The following is a 25,408-nucleotide window of genomic DNA, read 5'->3' as shown; positions in this document are numbered from 1 at the left end:
TGTGAGAGGGCACAGTTAGGATACCAAATAAGAGTGACCTCGTGTTTCGATTATGATGGCACGGCAGGTTTTTAATCTCTGAAGCAAGGTACTGGGGTGCTTGCGCGACGAAGAGTTTGTGAAGTAGACATAGAGTGTGGTAGTCACGCAATTTGTCCGGCCGCAGCCACTTTAGCTTGGAGTATGAAGCACTAACATGATCATATCGGCGAATGTTGCAGGTGTAATGCACACAGGCATTCATGGTTATCTCTAGCCGTATTTTCTTTTCACTACCCGTGCCTTGTTGAATCACATCACAATAGTGGAGGTTCGGTAGAAAGAGTGCTTGCACGAGCTGGCGTTTCAAGTCCAGTGGAAATATGTTCTGAAACTTTTTGAGAGCATAGAGACAAGCAGACGTCTTTCGCCACACTGCGACTGTATTCTCCGCCCAGTTGAGATGCTCATCCAAAGTTACACCCAATTTTTCACTGTTTTCTGATATGGTATTGGAGTACCATCGAGCAGAATAGAAGGTAGCCATTCGCGGAGATCTGAACTTATTAATTTCTGATGGGCTATTAAGATTACTTGCGTCTTCTTTGCATTTAGTTTAAGCCCCAGGCTTTTCGCCCATGTCACTACCGAAGACAGATCATCATTCATCTGAGCGTTTGCAGTGTTTACGTCTTCAGGTCTGACGCTTAGGTAGAGCTGGAGGTCGTCGGAATAGAAATGATATTTACAGGACAGAACCGACGAAATATAGTTGACATATAAAGAAAACAAAAGTGGTCCTAAGACTGATCCTTGTGGCAGTCCCGAGGAAAGATGTTTCCAGGGAGATTTTTCATTTACGCAGACAACACATTGCTGTCTGTCTTTTAAGTAGCTTTCAAACCATCTCACTGCACTAACAGAGAAATTAAGCTGTTGCATTTTTTTGAGCAATATGTCAAAGTTACCAGTGTCAAAAGCTTTGCTGAAGTCCAGTAGCGTCAATATTGCTGCCTTTCGATTGTCGATGGCACATTTCAGGTCATCTAAAACTTAATTAGAGCAGTGTTTGTGCTGTGATGTTTACGGAAACCAGATTGAAATTTGTGATATAGGCTGAATTCATGCAAGTGTTCAGTGATTTGGTCATGAACAATATATTCGAGTGCTTTGGAAACAGCAGGCAGTATGCTAATTGGTTGGTGCCTTTTGTATCCAATCCCGATGCAATTTCTGTGTTTCATGGTCAATGGGAAGGTCCATGGGATACAGTAAACTTGCACTGCTGCATCGGACTCTAATACTGGTGACCCAGGAGCCGCTCAAATTACGAACTCTTATAAAATTCACTCTTCTTGCACTTAAGTCGGCATTCTGCCTTTTGTATTCAGCCGCGGTACAATTTCTATGTTTCATGGTCAATATGAAGGTCAAAGGGATACAGTAAACCTGAACTGGTGCATCGGAATCTAATACTGGTCTCCCAGGAGCCGCTCAAAGCAGAAACTTTTAGAAGTTTCACTCTTCTTGTACTTAAGTCGGCACTGTGCCTTTTACATTCAATCCCGATGCATTTTCTGTGTTTCATGGTCAATATGAAAGTCCAAGCGATACAGTAAATCTGCACTGGTGCATTGGAATCTAATACTGGTCACCCAGGAGCCGATCAAAACACAAATTCTTAGAACATTCACTCTTGTTGTACTTAAGTCGGCATTGTGCATTTTGTATTCAATCCCGATGCATTTTCAGTGCTTCATGGTCAATGTGAAGGTCCAAGGTATATAGTAACCTGCACTGGTGCATCGGAATCTAATACTTGACCCACAGGGGCCGCTCAAAGCACAAACTCTTAGAAGATTAACTCTAATTGCAGTTATGTAGGCATTGTGCCTTTGGTATTCAATCGCGATGCAATTTCTGTGTTTCATGCACAATGTGAAGGTCTGAGGGATACAGTAACCCTGCACTGGTGCATCGGAATCTAATACTGGTCTCCCAGGAGCCGCTATAAGCACAACCTCTTAGGAGATTCACTCCTCTTGTACTTCAGTCGGCATTCTGTCTTTTGTATTCTATCCCGATGAAATTTCTGTGTTTCATGGTCAATGTTAAGGTCCAAGGGATACAGTAAAACTGCACTGGTGCATCGGAATCCAATACTGGTCACCCAGGAGCCGCTCAAAGCTCAAATTCTTAGATGATTCACTATTCTTGCACTTATGTCGGCATAGTGCAATTTGTTTTCAATCGCGAAGCAATTTGTGTGTTTCATGGACAATGTGAAGGTCCAAGGGATACATTAAAGCTGGAATAGTGCATCAGAATCTAATACTGGTCTCCCAGGAGCTTCACAAAGCGGGCACTCTTAGAAGATTCACTCTTCTTGTACATAAGTCGGCATTGTGCCTTTTGTATTCAATCCCGTGGAAATTTCTGTAGTTCATGGTCAATGTGAAAGTCGAAGGTATACAGTAAACCTGCACTGAAGCATCGGAATCTAATACTGGTCTCCCAGGAGTCGCTCAAAGCAGAAACTCTTAGAAGATTCACTCTTCTTGTACTTAAGTCGGCATTGTGCAATTTGTATTCAATCCCGATGTAATTTCTGTGTCTCATGCTCAATGTGAAGGTCCAAGGGATACAGTAAAGCTGGAATAGTGAATCGGAATCAAATACTCTTCCCCTAGGAGACGCTCAAAGCACAAACTCTTAGAAGATTCGCTCTTCTTGTACTTAAGTCGGCATTGTGCCATTTGTATTCAATCCCGATGCATTATCTGCACTTCATGGACAATGTGAAGGTCCAAGGTATATCGTATACCTGTACTGGTGCATCGGACTCTAATACTTTACCCATCAGGAGTCACTAAAAGCACAAAATCTTAGAAGATTCACTCTTCTTGTACATAAGTCGGCGTTGTGCGTTTTGTTTTGATTCCCGATGCAATTTCTGTGTTCCATGGTCTATGTGAAGGTCCAACGGATACAGTAAAGCTGGAATAGTGAATCGGAATCAAATACTCTTTCCCTAGGAGACGCTCAAATCACAAACTCTTAGAAGATTCGCTCTTCTTGTACTTAAGTCGGCATTGTGTCTTTTGTATTCAATCACGGTGCAATTTCTGTGTTTCATGGTCAATGTGAAAGTCCAAGGGATACAGTAAGCCTGCATTGGTGCATTGGAATCTAATACTGGTCTCCCAGCAGCCGTACATGGCAGAAAGTCTTTGAAGATTCACTCGTCTTGTACTTAAATCATTGAGCCTCTTGTATTCAATCCCGATGCATTTTCTGTGCATCATGGTCAATGTGAGGGTCCAAGGGATTCAGTAACCCTGCACTGGTGTATGGGAATCTAAAACTGGTCTCCCAGGAGCCACTCAAAACACATACACTTGGAAGATTCACACTTCTTGTACTTAAGTCGGCATTGTGCTTTATCTATTCAATCCCAATGCAATTTATGTGTTTCATGGTAAACGCGAAAGTCGAAGGGATACAGTAAACCAGCACTGGTGCATCGAAATCTAATACTGGTCACCAAGGAGGCGCTCAAAGCACAAACTCTTAGAATATTCACTATTCTTGTATTTAAGTCGGCTTTGTGACTTTTGTATTCGATCCCGATGCATTTTCAGTGTTTCATGGTCAATGTTAGGGTCCAAGGGATTCACTAAACCTGCACTGGTGCATCGGAATCTAATACTGGACCCCAGGAGCCGCTCAAAGCACAAACTCTTAGAAGATTCAATCTTCTTGTACTTAAGTCGGCATTGTGCATTTTGTATTCAACCCAAATGCAATTTCTGTGTCTCATGGTCAATGTGAAGGTCCAAGGGATTCCGTTAACCTGCACTGGTGCATCGGAATGTAATACTGGTCTCCCAGGAGCCGCTCAAAGCGCAAACTCTTAGAAGATTCACTCTTCTTGTACTTAAGTCGGCATTGAGCCTTTTGTATTCAATCCTGATGCAATTTCGGTGCATCATGGGCAATGTGAAGGTCCAAGGGATTCAGTAAACCTGCACTGATGCATGGGAATCAAATACAGGTCTCCCAGAAGTGTCTCAAAGAAGAAACACTTGGAAGATTCACACTACTTGGACTTAAGTCGGCATTGTGCCTTATGTATTCAATCCCGATACAATTTCTGTGTTTCATGGTCAACGCGAAAGTCGAATGGATACAGTAAACCAGCACTGGTGCATCGAAATCTAATACTGGTCTGCCAGGAGCCGCTCAAAGCAGAAACTTTTAGAAGTTTCAATCTTCTTGTACTTAAATCGGCTTTGTGCCTTTTGTTTTCAATCCCTATGCATTTTCTGTGTTTCATGGGCACTGTGAAGGTCCAAGGGATACAGTAAATCTGCACTGGTGCATTGGAATCTATTACTGGTCTGCAAGGAGCCGCTCAAAGCACAAACTCTTAGAAGATTCACACTTCTTGTACTTAAGTCGGCATTGTGCATATTGTATTCAATCCCGATTCAATTTCTGTGTTTCATGGTCAATGTGAATGTCCAACGAATGCTTTAAACCAGCACTTGTGCTTCGGAATTTAGATCGGGTCTCCCAGTAGCAGCTCAAACCACAAACTCTGAGAAGATTCACTCTTCTTGTACTTAAGTCGGCATTGTGCCTGTTGTATTCAATCCCGATGCATTTTCAGTGCTTCATGGTTAATGTGAAGGTCCAAGGTATACAGTAACATGCACTGGTGAATTGGAATATAATACTTGCCCCCCAGGGGCCGCTCAAAGCACAAACACTTAGAAGATTAACTACAATTGTAGATAAGTCGGCATTGTGCCATTGGTATTCAATCGCGATGCAATTTCTGTGTTTCATGCCCAATGTGAAGGTCCAAGACATTCAGTAATCCTGCACTGGTGCATCGGAATCTAATACTGGTCTACCAGGACAAACTCAAAGCACAAACTCTTAGACAATTCACTCTTCATGTACTTAAGTCGGCATTGTGCCTTTTGTATTCAATCCTGATACATTTTCTGTGTTTCATGGTCAATGTGAAGGTCCAAGGTGTACTGTATAGCTGCACAGGTGCATCGGAATCTAATACTTTACCCATCAGGAATCGCTCAAAGCACAAATTCTTAGAAGATTCACTCATCTTGTACACAAGGCGGCATAGAGCCTATTGTATTCAATCCCGATGAAATTTCTGTGTTTCATGGTCAATGTGAAAGTCAAAGGGATACAGTAAACCTGCACTGGTGCATCGGAATTTAATACTGGTCTCCCAGGAGTCGCTTAAAGTAGAAACTCTTTCAAGATTCACTCTTCTTGTACATAAGTCGGCATTGTGCATTTTGTATTCAATCCCGATGTAGTTTCTGTGTTTCATGGTCAATGTGAAGGTCCAAGGGATTCAGTAAACCGGCACTGGTGCATCGGAATCTAATCCTGGTCTCCCAGGAGACGCTCAAAGCACAAACTCATAGCAGATTCACTCTTCTTGTACTTAAGTCGGCATTGTGCCTTTGTATGCAATCCCGATTCAATTTCTGTGTTTCATGGTCATTGTGAAGGTCCAAAGGATACAGTAAACCTACACTGGTGCATCGGAATGTAATACTGGTATCCCAGGAGCCGCACAAAGCAGAAACTCTTAGAAGCTTCACACTTCTTGTACTTGAGTCGGCATTGTGCCTTTTGTTTTCAATCCCGATGTAATTTATGTCTCTCAAGGTCAATGTCAAGGTCCCAGGGATTCAGTAAACCTGCACTGGTGCATCGGAATCTAATACTGGTCTCCCAGGAGCCACTCAAATCACAAACTCTTAGAAGATTCACTCTTATTGTAATTAATGCGGCATTGTGCCTTTTGTATTCAATCGCGGTGCAATTTCTGTGTTTCATGGTCAATGTGAAAGTCCAAGGGATTCAGTAAGCCTGCATTGGTGCATCGGAATCTAATACTGGTCTCCCAGTAGCTGAACATGGCAGAAACTCTTAGAAGATTCACTATTCTTGTACTTAAGTCGGCATTGAGCCTTCTGTATTAAACGCGAAACTCGAAGGGATACAGTAAACCAGCACTGGTACATCGGCATCTAACACTGGTCACCAAGGAGCAGCTCAAAGCACAAACTCTTAGAAGATTCACTCTTCTTGTACTTAAGTCGGCATTGTGCCGTTTGTATTCAATCCCGAAGCAAATTCTATGTTTCATGGTCAATGTGAAAGTCCAAGGGATAAAGTAAACCAGCACTGATGCATCGGAAACTAATACTGGTCTCTCAGGAGCCGCACAAAGCACAAACTCTTGAAACATTCACTCTTCTTGCACTTAAGTCGGCATTTTGCCTTTGGATTTCAATCTCGATGCAATTTCTGTGTTTCATGATCAATGTGAAGTTCCAAGGTATACAGTAACCCTCGATTGGTGCATTGGAATCTAATACTGGTCTCCCAGGAGCCGCTCAAAGCACAAACTCTTAGAAGATTCACTCTTCTTGTACTTAAGTCGGCATTGTGCCTTTGTATGCAATCCCGATTCAATTTATGTGTTTCATGGTCAATGTGAGGGTCCAACGGATTCAGTAAACCTGCACTGGTGCATCGGAATCTAATACTGGTCTCCCAGGAGCCGCTCAAATCAGATACTCTTAGAAGATTAACTGTTATTGTAATTAATGCGGCATTGTGTCTTTTGTATTCAATCGCGGTGCAATTTCTGTGTTTCATGGTCAATGTGAAGGTCCAGGGGAGACAGTAAGCCTGCATTGGTGCATCGGAATCTAATACTGGTCTCTCAGCAGCCGTACATGGCAGAAACTCTTAGAAGATTCACTCTACTCCTACTTAAATCATTGAGCGTTTTGTATTCAATCCCGATGCATTTTCTGTGCATCACGGTCAATGTGAAGGTCCAAGGGATTCAGTAACCCTGCAACGGTGCATGGGAATCTAAAACTGGTCTCCCAGGAGCCACTCAAAGCACATACACTTGGAAGATTCACACTTCTTGTACTTAAGTCGGCATTGTGCCTTATGTATTCAATCCCGATGCAATTTCTGTGTTTCATGGTAAACGCAAAAGTCGAAGGGATACAGTAAACCAGCACTGGTGCATAGGAATCTAATACTGGTCACCAAGGAGCCGCTCAAAGCACAAACTCTTAGAAGATTCACTATACTTGTATTTAAGTCGTCATTGTGACTTTTGTATTCAATCCCGATGCATTTGCAGTGTTTCATGGTCAATGTTAGGGTCCAAGGGATTCACCAAACCTGCACTGGTGCATCGGAATCTAATACTGGACCAAAGGAGATGCTCAAAGCACAAACTCTTAGAAGATTCACTCTCCTTGTACTTAAGTCGGCATTGTGCCTTTTGTTTTCAATCCCGACGCAATTTCTGTGTTTCATGTTCAATTTGAAGGTCCAAGGAGTTCAATAAACCTGCACTGGTGCATTGGAATCTAATACTGGTCTCCCAGCAGCTGCTCAAAGCACAAACTCGTAGAAGATTCTCTCTTCTTGTATTTAAGTCGGCATTCTGCATTTTGTATTCAATCCCGATGCACTATCTGTGTTTCATGCTCAATGTGAAAGTCCAAGGGATTTAGTTAACCCACACTGGTGCATCAGAATCTAATACTGGTCTCCCACGAGCCGCTCAAAGCAGAAACTCTTAGAAGTTTCAGTATTCTTGTAGTTAAGTCAGCTTTGTGCCTTTTGTATTCAATCCTGATCCAATTTCTGTGTTTTTTGGTCAATGTGAAGGTCCAAGGTATACAGAAACATGCACTGGTGCATAGGAATCTAATACTTGACCCCCAGGGGCCGCTCAAAGCACAAACTCTTATATGATTAACTCTAATTGTACTTAAAGCGGAATTATGCCTTTGGTATTCAATCGCGATGCATTATCTGTGTTTCATGCACAATGTGACCATCCGAGGGATACAGTAAACCTGCACTGGTGCATCGGAAACTAATACTGGTCTGCCAGGAGCAGCTCAAAGCACAAGCTCTTAGAAGATTCACTCTTCTTGTACTTAAGTCGGCATTGAGCCTTTTGTATTCCATCCCGATGAAATTTCTGTGCATCATGGTCAATGTGAAGGTCCAAGGGATTCAGTAAACCTGCACTGGTATATGGGAACCTAATACAGGTCTCCCAGGAGCCACTCAAACCACAAACACTTGGAAGATTCACACTTCTTGTACTTAAATCGGCAGTGTGCCTTTTGTTTTCAATCCCAATGAATTTTCTGTGTTTCATGGGCACTGTGAAAGTCCAAGGGATACAGTAAATCTGCACTGGTGCATTGGAATCTAATACTGGTCTCCAAGGAGCCGCTCAAAGCACAAACTCTTAGAAGATTCACTCTTCATGTACTTAAGTCGGCTTTGTGCCTTTTGTATTCAATCCTGATGCATTTTCTGTGCTTCATGGTCAATTTGAAGGTCCAAGGTATACAGTAACATGCACTGGTGCATTGGAATCTAATACTTGCCCTACAGGGACCGCTCAAAGCACAAACACTTAGAAGATTAACTACAATTGTAGGTAAGTAGGCATTGTGCCATTGGCATTCAATCGCGATGCAATTTTTGTGTTTCATGCCCAATGTGAAGGTCCAAGACATTCAGTAAACCTGAACTGGTGCATCGGAATCTAATACTGGTATACCAGGACATATTCAAAGCACAATTTCTTAGACGATTCACTCTTCATGTACATAAGTCCGAATAGGCCTTTTGTATTCAATCCTGATGCATTTTCTGTGTTTCATGGTCAATGTGAATGTTTAAGCGCTACAGTAAAACAGCACTGGTGCAATGGAATCTAATACTCGTCTCCCAGGAGGCGCTCAAAGCACAACCTCTTAGAAGATTCACTATTCTTGTAGTTAAGTCGGCATTGTGCCTTTTGTATTCAATCCTGATCCAATTTCTGTGTTCCTCGGTCAATGTGAAGGTCCAAGGGATACAGTAAACCTGTATTGGTGCATCTAAATCTAATACTGGTCTCCCAGGAGCCGCTCAAAGCACAAACACTTAGAAGATTCACTCTTCTTGTACTTAAGTCGGCATTGTGCCTATTGTATTCAATCCCGATTCAATTCCTGTGTTTCATGGTCAATGAGAATGTCCAAGGAATGCTGCAAACCTGCACTTGTGCAACGGAATTTAATTCTGGTCTCCCTGGAGCAGCTCAAAACACAAACCCTGAGAAGATTCACTCTTCTTGTACTTAAGTGGGCATTGTGCATTTTGTATTCAATCCCGATGCATTTTCAGTGTCTCATGGTCAATGCGAAGGTCCGAGGTATACAGTAACCTGCACTGGTGCATCGGAATCTAATACTTGACCCCCAGGGTCCGCTCAAACACAAACTCTTAGAAGATTAACTCTAATTGTACTAAAGTCGGCATTGTGCCTTTGGTATTCAATCGCGATGCAATTTCTGTGTTTCATGCACAATGTGAAGGTCCGAGGGATACACTAAACCTGCATTGGTGAATCGGAATCAATAACTGGTCTCCCAGGAGCCGCTCAAACCACAAACGCTTAGAAGATTCACTGTTCTTGTACTTAAGTCGGCATTGTGCCTACTGTATTTCATCGCGATGCAATTTCAGCGTTTCATGGTCAATAGGAAGCTCCAAAGTATACAGTAAACCTGAACTGGTGCTTCGGAATCTTATACTGGTCTCGCAGGAGTTGCCCATAGCACAAATTCTTAGAAGATTCACTCTTCTTGTACTTAGGTCGGCATTAAGGATTTGGTATTCAATCCCCATGCGATTTCTGTTTTTCATGGTCACTGTGACAGTCGAAGGGATACAGTAAATCTGCACTGGTGCATCGGATACTAATACTGGTCTCCCAGGAGCAGCTCAAAACACATGCTCTTAGCAGATTCACTCTTCTTGTACTTGAGTCGGCATTGTGCCTTTTGTATTCAATCCCGATGCATTTTCTGTGTTTCATGGTCAATGTGAAGGTCCAAGGTATACTGTAAACGTGCACTGGTGCACTGGAATCTAACACTGGTCTCCCAGGAGTCGCTTAAAGCAGAAACTCTTAGAAGATTCACTCTTCTTGTACTTAAGTCGGCATTGTGCATTTTGTATTTAATCCCGATGCATTTTCAGTGTCTCATGGTCAATGAGAAGGTCCAAGGAATGCTGCAAACCTGCACTTGTGCATCGGAATTTAATTCTTGTCTCCCAGGAGCAGCTCAAAACACAAGTTCTTGGAAGATTCACTCTTCTTGTACCTAAGTCTGCATTGTGCCTTTTGTATTCAATCCCGATGTTTTTCTGTGTTTCATGGTCAATGTGAAGGTCCAAGGTGTACCGTAAACCTGCACTGGCGCATTGGAATCTGACACTGGTCTCCCAAGAGTCGCTTAAAGCAGAAACTCTTAGAAGATTCACTTTTCTTGTACTTAAGTCTGCATTGTGATTTTTGTATTCAATGCCGATGTAGTTTCTGTCTCTCATGGTCAATGTGAAGGTCTAAGGGATTCATTAAACCTGCACTGGTGCATCGGAATCTAATACTGGTCTCCCAGGAGCCGCTCAAATCACCAACTCGTAGAAGATTCACTCTTCTTGTACTTAATACGGCATTGTGTCTTTTGTATCAAATCGCGGTGCAATTTCTGTGTTTTATGGTCAATATGAAGGTCCAAGGGATACTGTAAAGCTAGAATAGTGCATCGGATTCTAATACTGGTCTCCAGGGAGCCGCTCAAAGCACAAAGTCGTAAAAGATTCACTCTTCTTGTACTTAAGTCGGCATTGTGCATTTAGTATTCAATCCCAATGCAATTTCTGTGCTTCATAGTCAATGTGAGAGTCGGAGGGATACAGCAAACCTGCAGTGGTGCATTGGAATATAATACTGCTCTCCCAGGGAGCGCTCAAACCACAAACTCTTAGAAGATTCACTCTTCTTTTACTTAAGTCGGCATTGTGCCTTTTGTATTCAATCCCGATGTAATTTACGTCTCTCAAGGTCAATGTGAAGGTCCAAGGGATAAAGTAAACCAGCACTGATGCATCGGAAACTAATACTGGTCTCCCAGGAGCCGCACAAAGCACAAACTCTTAAACCATTCTTTCTTCTTGCACTTAAGTCGGCATTTTGCCTCTTGAATTCAATCTCGATGCAATTTCTGTGATTCATGATCAATGTGAAGTTCCAAGGGATACAGTTAACCTCAATTGGTGCATTGGAATCTAATACTGGTCACCCAGGAGCCTTTCAAAGCACATACACTTGGAAGATTCACACTTCTTGTACTTAAGTCGGCATTGTGCCTTATGTATTCAATCCCGATGCAATTTCTGTGTTTCATGGTAAACGCGAAAGTCGAAGGGATACAGTAAACCATCACCGGTGCATAGGAATCTACTACTGTTCACCAAGGAGCCGTTCAAAGCACAAACTATTAGAAGATTCACTATTCTTGTACTTAAATCGGCATTGTGACTTTTGTATTCAATACCGATGCATTTTCAGTGTTTCATGGTCAATGTTAGGGTCCAAGGGATTCACTAAACCTGCACTGGTACATCGGAATCTAATACAGGACTCCAGGAGATTCTCAAAGCACAAACTCTTAGAAGATTATCTCTCCTTGTACTTAATTCGGCATTGTGCCTTTTGTTCTCAATCCCGACGCAATTTCTGTGTTTCATGTTCGATTTGAAGGTCCAAGGGATTCAATAAACCTGCACTGGTGCATCGGAATCTAATACTGGTCTCCCAGCAGCCGCTCAAAGCACAAGCTCTTAGATGATTCACTCTTCTTGTATTTAAGTCGGCATTCTGCCTTTTGTATTCAATACCGATGCACTATCTGTGTTTCATGCTCAATTTGAAAGTCCAAGGGATGTAGTTAACCAGCACTGGTGCATCAGAATCTAATACTGGTCTCCCACGAGCCGCTCAAAGCAGAAACTCTTAGAAGCTTCACTCTTCTTGTACTAAAGTCGGCATTTTGCATTTTGCATTCAACCCCGATGCAATTTCTGTGCCTCATGGTCAATGCGAAGGTCCAAGGGATACAGTAAACCTGCATTGGTGCATCGGAATCTAATACTGGTCTCCCAGGAGCCGCTCATGCACAATCTCTTAGAAGATTCACTCTTCTTGCACTTTAGCCGGTATTGTGCCTTTTGTATTCAATCGCGATGCCATTTGCTCAAATTCATGATCAATGTGAGTGTTCAAGGGATACAGTTACCCTGAACTGGTGCATCGGAATCTAATACTGGTCTACCAGTTGACGCTCAAAGCTCAAACTCTTAGATGATTCACTCTTCTTGTACTTAAGTCGGCATTGTGCCTTTTGTATTCAATCCCGATGCAATTTCTGTGTCTCATGGTCAATGTGAAGGTACAAGGGATACAGTAAACCTGCATTGGTGCATCGGAATCTAATACTGGTCCCCAAGGAGCCGCTCATACACAAAATCTTAGAAGAATCACTCTTCTTGTACTTATGTCGGCATTGTGTGTTTTGTATTCAATCCCGATGTAATTTCTATGTCTCATGATCAATGTGAAAGTCCAAGGGAATCGATAAACCTGCACTGGTGCTACGGAATCTAATACTGGTCCCCCAGGAGCCGCTCAAATCACAAACTCTTAGAAGATTCACTCTTCTAGTACTTAAGTCGTCATTGTTCCATTTGAATTCAATCCCGATGCAATTTCTGTGTTTCATGGTCAATGTGAAAGTCGAAGGGATACAGTAAACCTGCATTGATGCATTGGAATCTAATTCTGGTCTGCCAGGAGCCGCTCAAAACTCAAATTCTTAGATGATTCACTCTTCTTGTACTTAAGAGGCATTAAGCCGTTTGTATTCAATCCCGATCCAATTTCTGTGTTACATGGTCAATGTGACAGTCCAAGGGATAGAGTAAACCTGCATTGGTGCAGCGGAATCTAATACTGGTCTCGCAGGAGACGCTTTAAGCACAACCTCTTAGGAGATTTACTCCTCTTGTACTTAAGTCGGCATTCGGTGTTTTGTATTCAATTATGATGCAATTTCTGTGTTTCATGGTCAATGTTAAGGTCCAAGGGACACAGTAAAACTGCACTGGTGCATCGGGATCCAATACTGGTCTCCCAGTAGTCGCTCAAAACTCATATTCTTAGATGATTCACTCTTCTTGTACTTATGTCGGCATTAAGCCTTTTGTATTCAATCCCGATGCAATTTCTGTGTTTCATGGTCAATGTGAAGGTCCAAGGTATACAGTATACCTGCACTGGAGCATCGGAATCTAATACTTTACCCATTAGGAGTCGCTCAAAGCACAAACTCTTAGAAGATTCACTCATCATGTACATAAGGCGGCGTAGAGCCTATCGTATTCAATGCAGATGAAATTTCTGTGTTTCGTGGTTAATGTGAAAGTCGAAAGGATACAGTAAACCTGCGCTGGTGCATCGGAATCTAATACTGGTCCCCCAGGAGCCGCTCAAATCACAAACTCTTAGAAGATTCATTCTTCTTGTACTTAATTCGGCATTGTGTCTTTTGTATTCAATTGCGGTGCAATTTCTGCGTTTCATGGTCAATATGAAGGTCAAACGGATACAGTAAACCTGAACTGGTGCATCGGAATGTAATACTGGTCTCCCAGGATACGCTCAAAGCAGAAACGCATGGAAGATACACTCTTCCTGTACTTAAGTCGGCATTGTTCCATTTCAATTCAATCCCGATGCATTTTCTGTGTATCATGGTCAATGTGAAAGTCGAAGGGATACAGTAAACCTGCATTGATGCATTGGAATCTAATACTGGTCTCCCAGGAGCCGCTCAAAACTCAAATTCCTAGATGATTTACTCTTCTTGTACTTAGGTCGGCATTAAGCCGTTTGTATTCAATCCCGATCCAATTTCTGTGTTACATGGTCAATATGACAGTCCAAGGGATAGAGTAAACCTGCATTGGTGCAGCGGAATCTAATACTGGTCTCCCAGGAGACGCTCTAAGCACAACCACTTAGGAGATTCACTCCTCATGTACTTAAGTCGGCATTGGGTGTTTTGTATTCAATCCCGATGCAATTTCTGTGCATCCTGGCCATGTGAAGGTCCAAAGGATTCAGTAAACCTGCACTGGTGCATGGGAATCTAATACACGTATTACAGGAGCCACTCAAAGCACAAACATTTGGAAGATTCACTCCTCTTGTACTTAGGTCAGCATTGTGCCTTTTGTATTCAATCCTGATGCAATATCTGTGTTTCATGCACATTGTGAAGGTCCAAGACATTCAGTAAACCTGCACTGGTGCATCGGAATCTAATACTGGTCTCCCAGGAGCCGTTCAAAGTTCAAAATCTTAGAAGATTCAGTCTTCTTGTACCTAAGTCGGCATTGTGCCTTTTGTATTCAATCCCGATCCAATTTCTGTGTGTCACGGTCAATGAGAAGGTCCAAGGGATACAGGAAACCTGCACTGCTGCATCGGAATCTAATACTGGTCTCCCAGGAGCCGCTCAAAGAACAAACTCTCAGAAGATTCACTCCTCTTGTACTTAAATCGGCATTGTGCCTTTTGTATTCAATCCCGATGCAATTTCTGTGTTTCATGATCAATGTGAGGGTCCAAAGGATTCAGTAAACCTGCACTGGTGAATCGGAGTCTATTACTGGTCTCCCGGGAGACGCTCAAACTACAAACTCATAGACGTTTCACTGTTTCTGTACTTAAGTCGTAAATGTGCCATTAGTATTCAATCCCAATGCAATTTCTGTGTTACACGGTCACTGTGAAAGTCCAAGGGATACAGTAATCCTGCACTGGTGCATTGGAATATAATACTGGTCTGCCACGAGCAGCTCAAAACACAAACTCTTAGAAGTTTCACTCTTCTTGTACTTAAGTCGTCATAGTGCCTATTCTATTCAATCCCGATCCAATTTTTGTGTTTCATGGTCAAAGTGAAGGTACAAGGCATACAGTAAACATGCACTGGTGCAACGGAATCTAATACTTTACCCCCAGGAGTCGCTCAAAGCACAAATTCTTAGAAGATTCACTCTTCTTGTACATAAGTCGGATTAGAGCCAATTGTATTCAATCACGATGGAATTTCGGAGTTTCATGGTCAATGTGAACGTCCAAGGGATTCTGCAGACCTGCACTGGTGCACCGCAATCTAATACTGGTCTTCCATAATCTGTACAAAGCAGAAACTCTTAGAAGATTCACTCTTCTTGTACTTATGCCGGCATTGTGCCTTTTGTATTCAATCCTGATGCATTTCTGTTTCTCATGGTCAATGTGAAGGTCCAAGGGATTCAGCAAACCTGCACTGGTGAAACGGAATCTAATACTGGTCTCCCAGGAACCGCTCAAAGCACAAACTCTTAGAAGATTCACTCTTCTTGTATTTAAGTCGGCATTCTGCCTTTTGTATTCAGCCCCGATGCAATTTATGTGTTCCATGTCAATCTGAAAGTCCAATGGATACAGTAAACCTGCACTGGTGTGTCTGAATCTAATACTGGTCTCCCAGGAGCCACTCAAAGCACAAAATCTTAGAAGATTCACTCTTCTTGTACTTAAGTCGTCATAGTGCCTATTCTATTCAATCCCGATCCAATTTCTGTGTTTCATGGTCAATGTGAAGGTACAAGGGATACAGTAAACCTGCACTCGTTCGTCGGAATCTAATACTGGTCTCCCAGGAGCCGCTCAAAGCACAAATTCTTAGAAGATTCACTCGTCCTGTACTTAAGTTGGCATTGTGCCTTTTGTATTCAATCCCGATGCAATTTCTATGTATCATGGTCAATGTGAAGGTCCAACGGATTCAGTAAACCTACACTGGTGCATCGGATTCTAATCCTGGTCTCCCAGGAGCCGCTCAAAACACAAACTCTTAGAAGATTCACTCTTCTTGTACTTAAGTTGGCATTGTGTTATTTGTATTCAATCCCCACGCAGTTTGTGTGTTTCATGGTCAATGTTACGGTCCAAGGGATACAGTAAACCTGCACTGGTGCATCGGAATCTATTACTGGTCTCCCAGGAGCCGCTCAAATCACAAAGTCTTAGAAGATTCACTCTTCTTGTACTTAAGTCGGCATTGTGCCATTTTTATTCAATCACGATGCAATTTCTGTGTTTCATGGTCAATATGAAAGTCCAAGGGATACAGTAAACCTGCACTGGTGCATCGGAATCTAATACTGGTCTACCAGTTGACGCCCACATCACAAACTCTTAGATGATTCACTCTTCTTGTACTTAAGTCTGCATTGTGCCAATTGTATTCAATCCCGATGCAATTTCTGTGTTTCGTGGTCAATGTGAAAGACCAAGGGATACAGTAAACCTTCATTGGTGCATCGGAGTCTAATACTGGTCTCCCAGGAGAAACTCAAAGCACAAACTCTTAGAAGATTCACTCCTAATGTACTTAAGACGGCATTGTGCATTTTGTATTCAGTCCCGATCGAATTTCTGTGTTTCATGGTCAATGTGAAGGTATAAAGGATACAGTAAACCTGCACTGGTGCATCGGAATCTAATACTGGTCTCCCAGGAGCCGCTGGAAGCACAAACTCTTAGAAGATTCACTCTTCTTGTGCTTAACTTGGCATTGTGTGTTTTGTATTCAATCCCGATGCAATCTCTGTTTTTCACAGTCAATGTCCTGCAAAGTAGTGTTCCACGGCCTGCACAATCTAGAGAACATACTTGTCCGCCACTAATCCTGTGAGTGACCCAGGTGCAAGACCTGTCCCACAAATCCACCCACCACCTCCTACAGCAGTCCAGTCGCAGGCATCTCCCACCATATAAAAGGCACGATCATGTGCAAAAGCAACCTGTTAAAAATCAGCTATGCTGCAATTACCATACAATTTTCCATGTAGGGATGACAAGTAACCAACTGTTCACTCGCAGTAATGTCTAGCATCAAACTGTGGAAACCACAGACTTGACATTGCAGTTGCCAAGAGGCTGTACACCACTTCAACAACTGCTTCACTAGACATACCATTTGGATATTCCCTTCCAGTGCAAGTTTCTCTGAACTACACAGGTGGAAATTGTCTCTCCAGCACATCTAGTGCCATCCACCTGACCTAAACCTCTGCTAATTTGTTTCCCACTGTATCACTTTACCTTTTCCCTTCTCTCTTCTGTACCCACCAATCTTTTCCCATTCAGACCATGTACTGTCTTCTCCAATCACTCTGCCCCCCCACCCCTAGCAGCTACTGCGGGTGTGTACATTTGGCTGTCTGTGTGGTTTCCAAACTAAACCATGTGCATTTTAGATATGTTAGATCCATATACTTTACCTGAAACTAATTCTCTGGGGTACTGAGACTACTGCTTCCTGGCTCAGGGTTTCTATTTTCAGCTAACACAGTAGTATTGTCTACAAACAAAAGTGTATGGGACAGGATATTTACCAGTGAATCATTCACACTGGACACCAAAAAGACTGTTGTGGGGCATGTAGACAACCCCTGAGATGGTGCACCAAGGCTGTGTGACTGCAGGAGCAGACAGCAAAAACTCTACACAAAAGATGGTCCAGCACGTCTCAGAGCTTACAGTCAAACATTATCAGGCAAGGTGTCCATATTATGCAAATTAATGTAGGATTAACAAGTGACAAATGCAGTTACCAAAGCAAATTAAATGATGAGCATGCCATCAGTATTATAGCTCTAAAGGAAATGCATTTAGGTGATAATTCAGCAGCTACATGCAAGATTACGCAATATAAAGCAATATCAATACTCCTCTCAATTGTTAGGTGCATCCACAATAAATGAAAAAAGAAACAGCTCTTGGATTATGCTGGCTTAAGCTGTCAGAAAATTAGTGATGTAGAAGTAATTAGGATAAAACTCAAAGGCCTGGTTATTACATCAGTCCACAAATCACCTAACGGAAAGTGTCTGACACTAGTCTTACACACAGCAACTAGACAGCACGTATATGTTTAAGATTTTAATTCCAAAACACAACCTGGAGATACATAAATAGAGACAAAAATAGAGAACCATTGTTCGAATGGATCAACACACAAGAAATTATCTAAGTTTGATGCCAAGGAATTTAAAAAGTTTTGGGCAGGCAGATGGAAACTGATACAAAACCTGACCCATCCATCTTTTCCACTGATGAGAACAAATTACCACTGAATCACTCAATAGTAGTACCTAAACATTTTTCAAGGAGTGTACATTGGCTCACAAAAGTTATCATTGGTGCTGAAATATCAGTTACAAAATACATTGATAAACCCTCATGGAAATTTGAAAAAGCTAACTCGATACAATACACCCAGGAAGTGGCGAGCAACCCACACTGGACACCTCAAAAGTCAGAACATTGGGAATTATTGTAGATGTAGCTAAATGGAATATCTGAAGGGAAGTAACAAAATAATGTGTACTAGGATGGGACAAACCTGCCCAAGTCCTCTACAAAGGATACCAAGTGTCTAAATAATGTTTTGATAACATTTTGTATTTAAAAATATGTGTGTGTATAAATTGTTCATGTTGATGTATATTTGACAATTTAAGAAATGGTCATGCTTAGGAACAATGTAAGAAATAGGTGTTATGTAAAAACCAGTGTGCTTTTGTTTGAAACGAAAATGGCTGTGGCGCACGGAAGAGGTGCGAAAGGCGAACTGGCGTGCTACCTTGAGCAAGTTCGGGAAGTAAGTCACACAGTCTGAAGGCAGCAGTGATTGAGGTAACTCCTTTGTGGAGCAGAAGCTTTGCCTGCAAATTTTCATAAAAATGCCTCGGTTGAAGACTGCAAACAGCTTACAGCATAGCTGCGAGTTGTTGAGCTACTGTATGTAAAACTGAATGAAGCCAAGAAGAGAAATTGAGCCCATACAGCAAGAAACTTGCAGGCCGTAGTGTGGGTAGTGTAGCCATCATAACTGTTCACCACACTCAAGCCTACAGCCACCAGATAAGATTTTTTTCTATTTTTACCTTTGTACAGCATGAACCATTAATTTAAAATGTGTTTTAATAATCATTCTTGAACTTTACGGAAACTGGCTCACCCTGTTATTTCATCCTAATCATACATCTGTATAGGGTTCCTTCCTGGTGTTTGATTAATCCGAGTGTCCTGTTTTACAGACTTATGAAGTGCCAAGTTAATATAAAGAGGCACCATTTAAATTGCTTTAGTGTAAATAATAAAAATGTTTTCTTAACTATTGTAAAGTGTTATGGTTTGCTTACATAAAATTCAATCAGAGTGAAGCCAAGTTACTAGAACCTGTTAGATGGCTACACAGAATTATTTCAAAGAATAATAGCTTTTGAATGTAAATTCCACCAAGAAAGAGGTTTTCTTTAAGTGAAATGTTCAGTTAAAAAGTGCGTGCTTTAGTGTCTAAGTATTTAAGTTTCTTGATTATGGAAAGTGCTTTTCTAAAGGTAGTCCCCCCCACCCCGGCTAATTTTTTTTTACCTTCCTTGAAGTTATCTACTGGGCTTTTTCTTTTTTAAAAACATAATGTATAAAGATGTAGCCCAAAATTGTTTAAGTGGGGTAATTTATTTGAAGAGCCAAACTAAACAGTAGCAAGAAAGTAGGCAAAATTCACATTTCTGCTTCTCCAATACTTCACTATTTCATTGCCAGGATAGGTTGGTGACCATTAAGTACATGTTTTAAACCACTAAATGAACTTGGAAATGAGTTTTCCTAGCTTCAGTATATTATTATTCATACTGTGTTCCTATCTAGCCACTGGGTAAGATCTTAGGAAAAGAAGTGAATAGTCCAATTTACTTATCCATTAGACGCAACACACGGTAAATCCTGTAAGAAGGATAACTCTATTGATTATCTTTTCCTGTAAACAGGACTATCCTTCGATAGTGTATTTTATTTTAAAACTAAACTAAATTTTAGTAAGAGGGTTATACGTGGCAACATAGAGACAGGGTTTCTGTTATTTACGTAAAAGCATACTAATATCATAATGGTAGTGTTATAAGGTCCTATTAATGTGTGGTCATGACATTTGTTAAATGTCTCACCACATTCCTATTGAAACTATTTACTCTTCTTGTAAATAACACCTATGACAATTTTATACAAATGTCCACTAAGACTTTGCTCGTCAACTTTCATTTAGGTAACAGCGATCTTTTAGATGTATTTAAATCAGTACTGTTAAGAAATACTGACTAGCTTTATTTTCAAGAATCTCAAGTTTAAGTTATACATACTGTTATCCTCCAATAAGAATCATTGGCCGATTCTTCATCTTTGACAGGTTCATCATGCCTGCAATGCAAAACATTATCTTTTGTATTAACAGATGAAATCCAACTTTTTAAATTTAATAAATGCTTATACAAACATAAAGTTTCTTCAAAAAATGTATTTATGACAACTTCCTGTCACAGATAATTTTCACTGAATGTTGCAACCCAGTTATAATGCTGATGAGAAGCAAATGTTGTTCTTTTCCCTCTCTTCCTTCACCATCTCCTGTTTTGTTCACCTTGACATATTTCTACCAAACAGACTACCCCAATGGATCCACTGCTTATATTTAACACACAGTAAATTCAGTGCAAATATTTCCTTAACACAGGATGTGCATTGACGAGCTTGAATTAATCAGAAAAATATAAACAGATACTAACCGTTCCACAGCTCTTACAAAATACTTGTATTAAGTAATCATCAAAGCTACTTTTTGTACAGCAAGAGGACTAAAAGTCAAAATGGTGCTACATGCTACAGGCAGTGCAATACAATTTATTTTACTCATTGCTACAGCAATAAATGTACTTATAAAAATATTCAGACTTAGACTATAATCAAATACAGAGAGAGAAAATATTCTAACTAAAGAGATATAGCAGCCATAGGCAGAAACAAATAAAAAAACTGATACTAATCTTAGCTTTGAGGACCAAAAGTTTCTTCATCTGGAAAACACAAAAAGAGAAATGAGACTGTTCAAGAATTAAGGATGAAAATTCAGGATCTTGAGTCAAGGAAGATGGACATGATGAAATTCAGTTGCGAAAGAGCAGCAGATGATGTAATTTTAAATGCTGAGAAATAAGATCTCTTCAAGAGGAGCCACCAAAAGGTCAAATAAGTGAAGAACAAGCTGAAAATACCGGTAAATGGGCTAAAATGGCGGCAAATAGATAAAGGAAACAGAAAGAAAGTGCTGAAGAACAGGCAACCAAACAACAACAACAACAACAATAACAGCACATTGTAGCAATATATAATAGCAGTCCCACAACATCTGGAGGAAGATTTTCCACTAACAGAGCAATAAATTCATGAAGCCATCAAATCTTCCAAAACTTCAAAGCAACAAATGAAGACTCCACTACAGCAAAATTATTGAAATAGTCAGAACACACAAATGATCTACAACTGCTGTTTGAGAACATTTGGAAAGCTGAAGAGATTATGGAAAGCATTAATCCACAGCTATGAAAAAAAGGGGACACTCAAAATGTCAACGATGGCAGAGATGCCTCACTTCTGCCAGTGGTATACAAAATATTATCAAAAATTCTCTGGACAGAGTTGTAGAAACTTTAGACAAATAACTGGGAGAATCTCGAGGAGCTCTAGAAAGGGAAGACCCTGCACAGAGCAGATGTTTATTAGAAAATCGATAATCCTCCACAGACTGCTAATCACCAAACCTATAATAGTATCATGTATTTGTTTCAAGAAAACTTTTGATTTGGTAGGCAGAGAAATTATAGGTAAAATCATCAAAGAATTTTGTATTAAAGCAAACATAATCTTCAAAACACTAGCAAATAGGATGACTGAAGCTAAATTTATGGGAGAAGTATCTCAACCATTTGAAATAAAAACTGGTGTTAGACAAGGGGACAGTTTATCACCTTTACTGTAACACTCCATTCTAGAAAAAATAGAAAGTATCTGGAATTTGGAGAAAAAAAAATTACAAAATTGAACCAATAATTTTAGGACGAATAACAAATGGAATTAAGGTAAACTGCCTGGCTTCTGCAGATGATTCTGATATACTTTCAAAAAAATCTGACAGACAGTTATTGAAAGAAATCTTTTGGAAGAAATAGCAAAGAGAGCTGGTCCCAAAATTTCAGCCGAAAAAACAACATTGATGACAATTTCAAACAATGCATCAACATTCTTAGAAAAACAAAAATGTAAAATAGCATTAGTAAGTAAATTTAAATATATTGGACAAACTGTACAACAAAATGAACTAGAAGAATTAACAGTAGATGCAAGAGTCAGCAAACTGGAGAGAGCAAATCGTTTTACAAAGGATATTTACAACAAGAAATGTACAACTAAAAAAACAAAACTAAAACACTATCCCACAGTGGTATGACCAGGATGTTTATATGGATGAGGATGCCTAATGATGAACTATAAGCTGGACAGAACAGAGGTTCCTCAAAGGAGCATTATTAGAAAATAATGGTTGCAATACAAGCTACAGATGGCTGGAAAATGAGAAGTAATGAGGAGATCTACAAAAATTTTGAGAAAATATCAGAAGTAATGGCTAAAAGAAGATTAATCTTTTTTTAGAGACCTCTACTGAATGAGTAGTACTGGAAGAAGGACTCAATGATAGCATGGATTACAGAAATAAGAAAGAAACAACATCAAACAATCAGAAATAATAGAAAGAAACCTTTTTACAGATAAAATACTGAATTTAAAAGGATCATCACCTCTCCAAGATCAAAATTAATTTCATCCCTCTCAATAAGACCGTGAAAACCGGAAATAAAATTCATAAATATGATATTGCGAAGATCAAAATCAATCAAAACATATTGGAACAATGCCACCAGTAACTGACAGTTGAATCCCATAAATGGGCAGACATTGCCTCCGTGATCCAACAAGCAGCTAATACTACAATCCTGACAGCTAAAAAGAGGAATCATACATGGTGGAATGAGGTTTGTGGTGAGGTGGTGGCCCAAACAGCAAGTGCATGGAAAAAGTGGAATTCTACCAGGAGTCCTGATGATTTTGATGTATTCCATGAAGTTCGAAAATATGCAGCCAGAACTCTATGAAAGTCTAAGCAATTGCATGAGAAACAGCAGTTAGAATAGATCGATCAGCGTTTCCAGATAAACAATGTCAGAGACTTCTATCAGACGATCAAATCGAACTTGAAAGGATACCAAGCCCCTAGTTTTTGTTTTAGAGACGAAAATGGAAAGCTCAGTGTTGTGTACATAGTTCCGCATATTCAGCGCGTACACAAATTTCCCACTAGAGTGCGCCCCGCTAAGCAAAACAGCGCAGGCGCAGCGCTCGTCCATCTCCGCACTATGAGATGGCGCTGCCATAGAGACGGACCAAATTCTGCTTCCGCCGATCCGCGTATTAATACACTCCTGGAAATTGAAATAAGAACACCGTGAATTCATTGTCCCAGGAAGGGGAAACTTTATTGACACATTCCTAGGGTCAGATACATCACATGATCACACTGACAGAACCACAGGCACATAGACACAGGCAACAGAGCGTGCACAATGTCGGCACTAGTACAGTGTATATCCACCTTTCGCAGCAATGCAGGCTGCTATTCTCCCATGGAGACGATCGTAGAGATGCTGGATGTAGTCCTGTGGAACGGCTTGCCATGCCATTTCCACCTGGCGCCTCAGTTGGACCAGCGTTCGTGCTGGACGTGCAGACCGCGTGAGACGACGCTTCATCCAGTCCCAAACATGCTCAATGGGGGACAGATCCGGAGATCTTGCTGGCCAGGGTAGTTGACTTACACCTTCTAGAGCACGTTGGGTGGCACGGGATACATGCGGACGTGCATTGTCCTGTTGGAACAGCAAGTTCCCTTGCCGGTCTAGGAATGGTAGAACGATGGGTTCGATGACGGTTTGGATGTACCGTGCACTATTCAGTGTCCCCTCGACGATCACCAGTGGTGTACGGCCAGTGTAGGAGATCGCTCCCCACACCATGATGCCGGGTGTTGGCCCTGTGTGCCTCGGTCGTATGCAGTCCTGATTGTGGTGCTCACCTGCATGGCGCCAAACACGCATACGACCATCATTGGCACCAAGGCAGAAGCGACTCTCATCGCTGAAGATGACACGTCTCCATTCGTCCATCCATTCACGCCTGTCGCGATACCACTGGAGGCGGGCTGCACGATGTTGGGGCGTGAGCGGAAGACGGCCTAACGGTGTGCGGGACCGTAGCCCAGCTTCATGGAGACGGTTGCGAATGGTCCTCGCCGATACCCCAGGAGCAACAGTGTCCCTAATTTGCTGGGAAGTGGCGGTGCGGTCCCCTACGGCACTGCGTAGGATCCTACGGTCTTGGCATGCATCCGTGCGTCGCTGCGGTCCGGTCCCAGGTCGACGGGCACGTGCTCCTTCCGCCGACCACTGGCGACAACATCGAAGTACTGTGGAGACCTCACGCCCCACGTGTTGAGCAATTCGGCGGTACGTCCACCCGGCCTCCCGCGTGCCCACTATACGCCCTCGCTCAAAGTCCGTCAACTGCACATACGGTTCACGTCCACGCTGTCGCGACATGCTACCAGTGTTAAAGACTGCGATGGAGCTCCGTATGCCACGGCAAACTGGCTGACACTGACGGCGGCGGTGCACAAATGCTGCGCAGCTAGCGCCATTCGACGGCCAACACCGCGGTTCCTGGTGTGTCCGCTGTGCTGTGCGTGTGATCATTGCTTGTACAGCCCTCTCGCAGTGTCCGGAGCAAGTCTGGTGGAACTGACACACCGGTGTCAATGTGTTCTTTTTTCCATTTCCAGGAGTGTATGTAACGCAGCCAATGAGATTGCTGCTAACATAGAACATTTTCTCCTCGCGCATCACACTCGCGCAGTGATACATGAACGTGCGAGGTATTATAACGAGTGTAAAGACCTTCAATCAGTCAGTCTGCATTTGTCTGCACCAGTCTGTATGAGTCTGCATTAGTCTGTACCAGTCTGCATTAGTCTGTACCAGTCCGTCGAGTTCTACAATTGTCTGTACCAGTCCATAGTCAAGATTCAGTCTGCGCCTGATAAGATTACCATATTCCTGTACATAGCCATGAAGATAAATGTATAGACACTTTTGTCAAGTATCTGAGATATATGTGAGAATAAGATTAACGTACCAATCCCAAAGAACTTCAGATTGTCAACTGTAAATAGCATCCAGAACCAAGTTAAGTAATTTTTATATTTGTTATTATTTTAGTAAATGTGTGTGAAAATTAATCAAATTCTGTTTAAAGTTGGTCACCGTCAGTCTGCTACTCTAAGCATGCAAGTGGCATTTCTATCATCTGACCGAATGGCAGAAGATAAACACACCATGATAAGACCACGAGACATATTGCTGACAC

The 25,408-nt window shown here is 41.6% G+C and overlaps 1 protein-coding gene across 1 annotated transcript in view; it reads right to left on the bottom strand.

The window, feature by feature from the left end:
• Positions 1 to 20,219: 20,219 nt before the first annotated feature.
• The window catches only part of LOC126484190 (molybdenum cofactor biosynthesis protein 1-like), a 110,764-nt gene continuing 105,575 nt past the window's right edge, over positions 20,220 to 25,408 (bottom strand). Inside the window, exon 7 of the mRNA XM_050107602.1 lies at positions 20,220 to 20,299. Within this exon, the coding sequence (XP_049963559.1) occupies positions 20,244 to 20,299 (56 nt within the window). The 3' untranslated portion in view covers positions 20,220 to 20,243. The remainder of the gene's footprint in view (positions 20,300 to 25,408) is intronic.

Source organism: Schistocerca serialis, chromosome 6 (assembly GCF_023864345.2).
Source record: "Schistocerca serialis cubense isolate TAMUIC-IGC-003099 chromosome 6, iqSchSeri2.2, whole genome shotgun sequence".
Lineage (NCBI taxonomy): Eukaryota > Metazoa > Arthropoda > Insecta > Orthoptera > Acrididae > Schistocerca > Schistocerca serialis.
The sequence above is the reverse complement of the archived record's forward strand: the minus strand, read 5'-3'. Positions and strand labels throughout refer to the sequence as shown.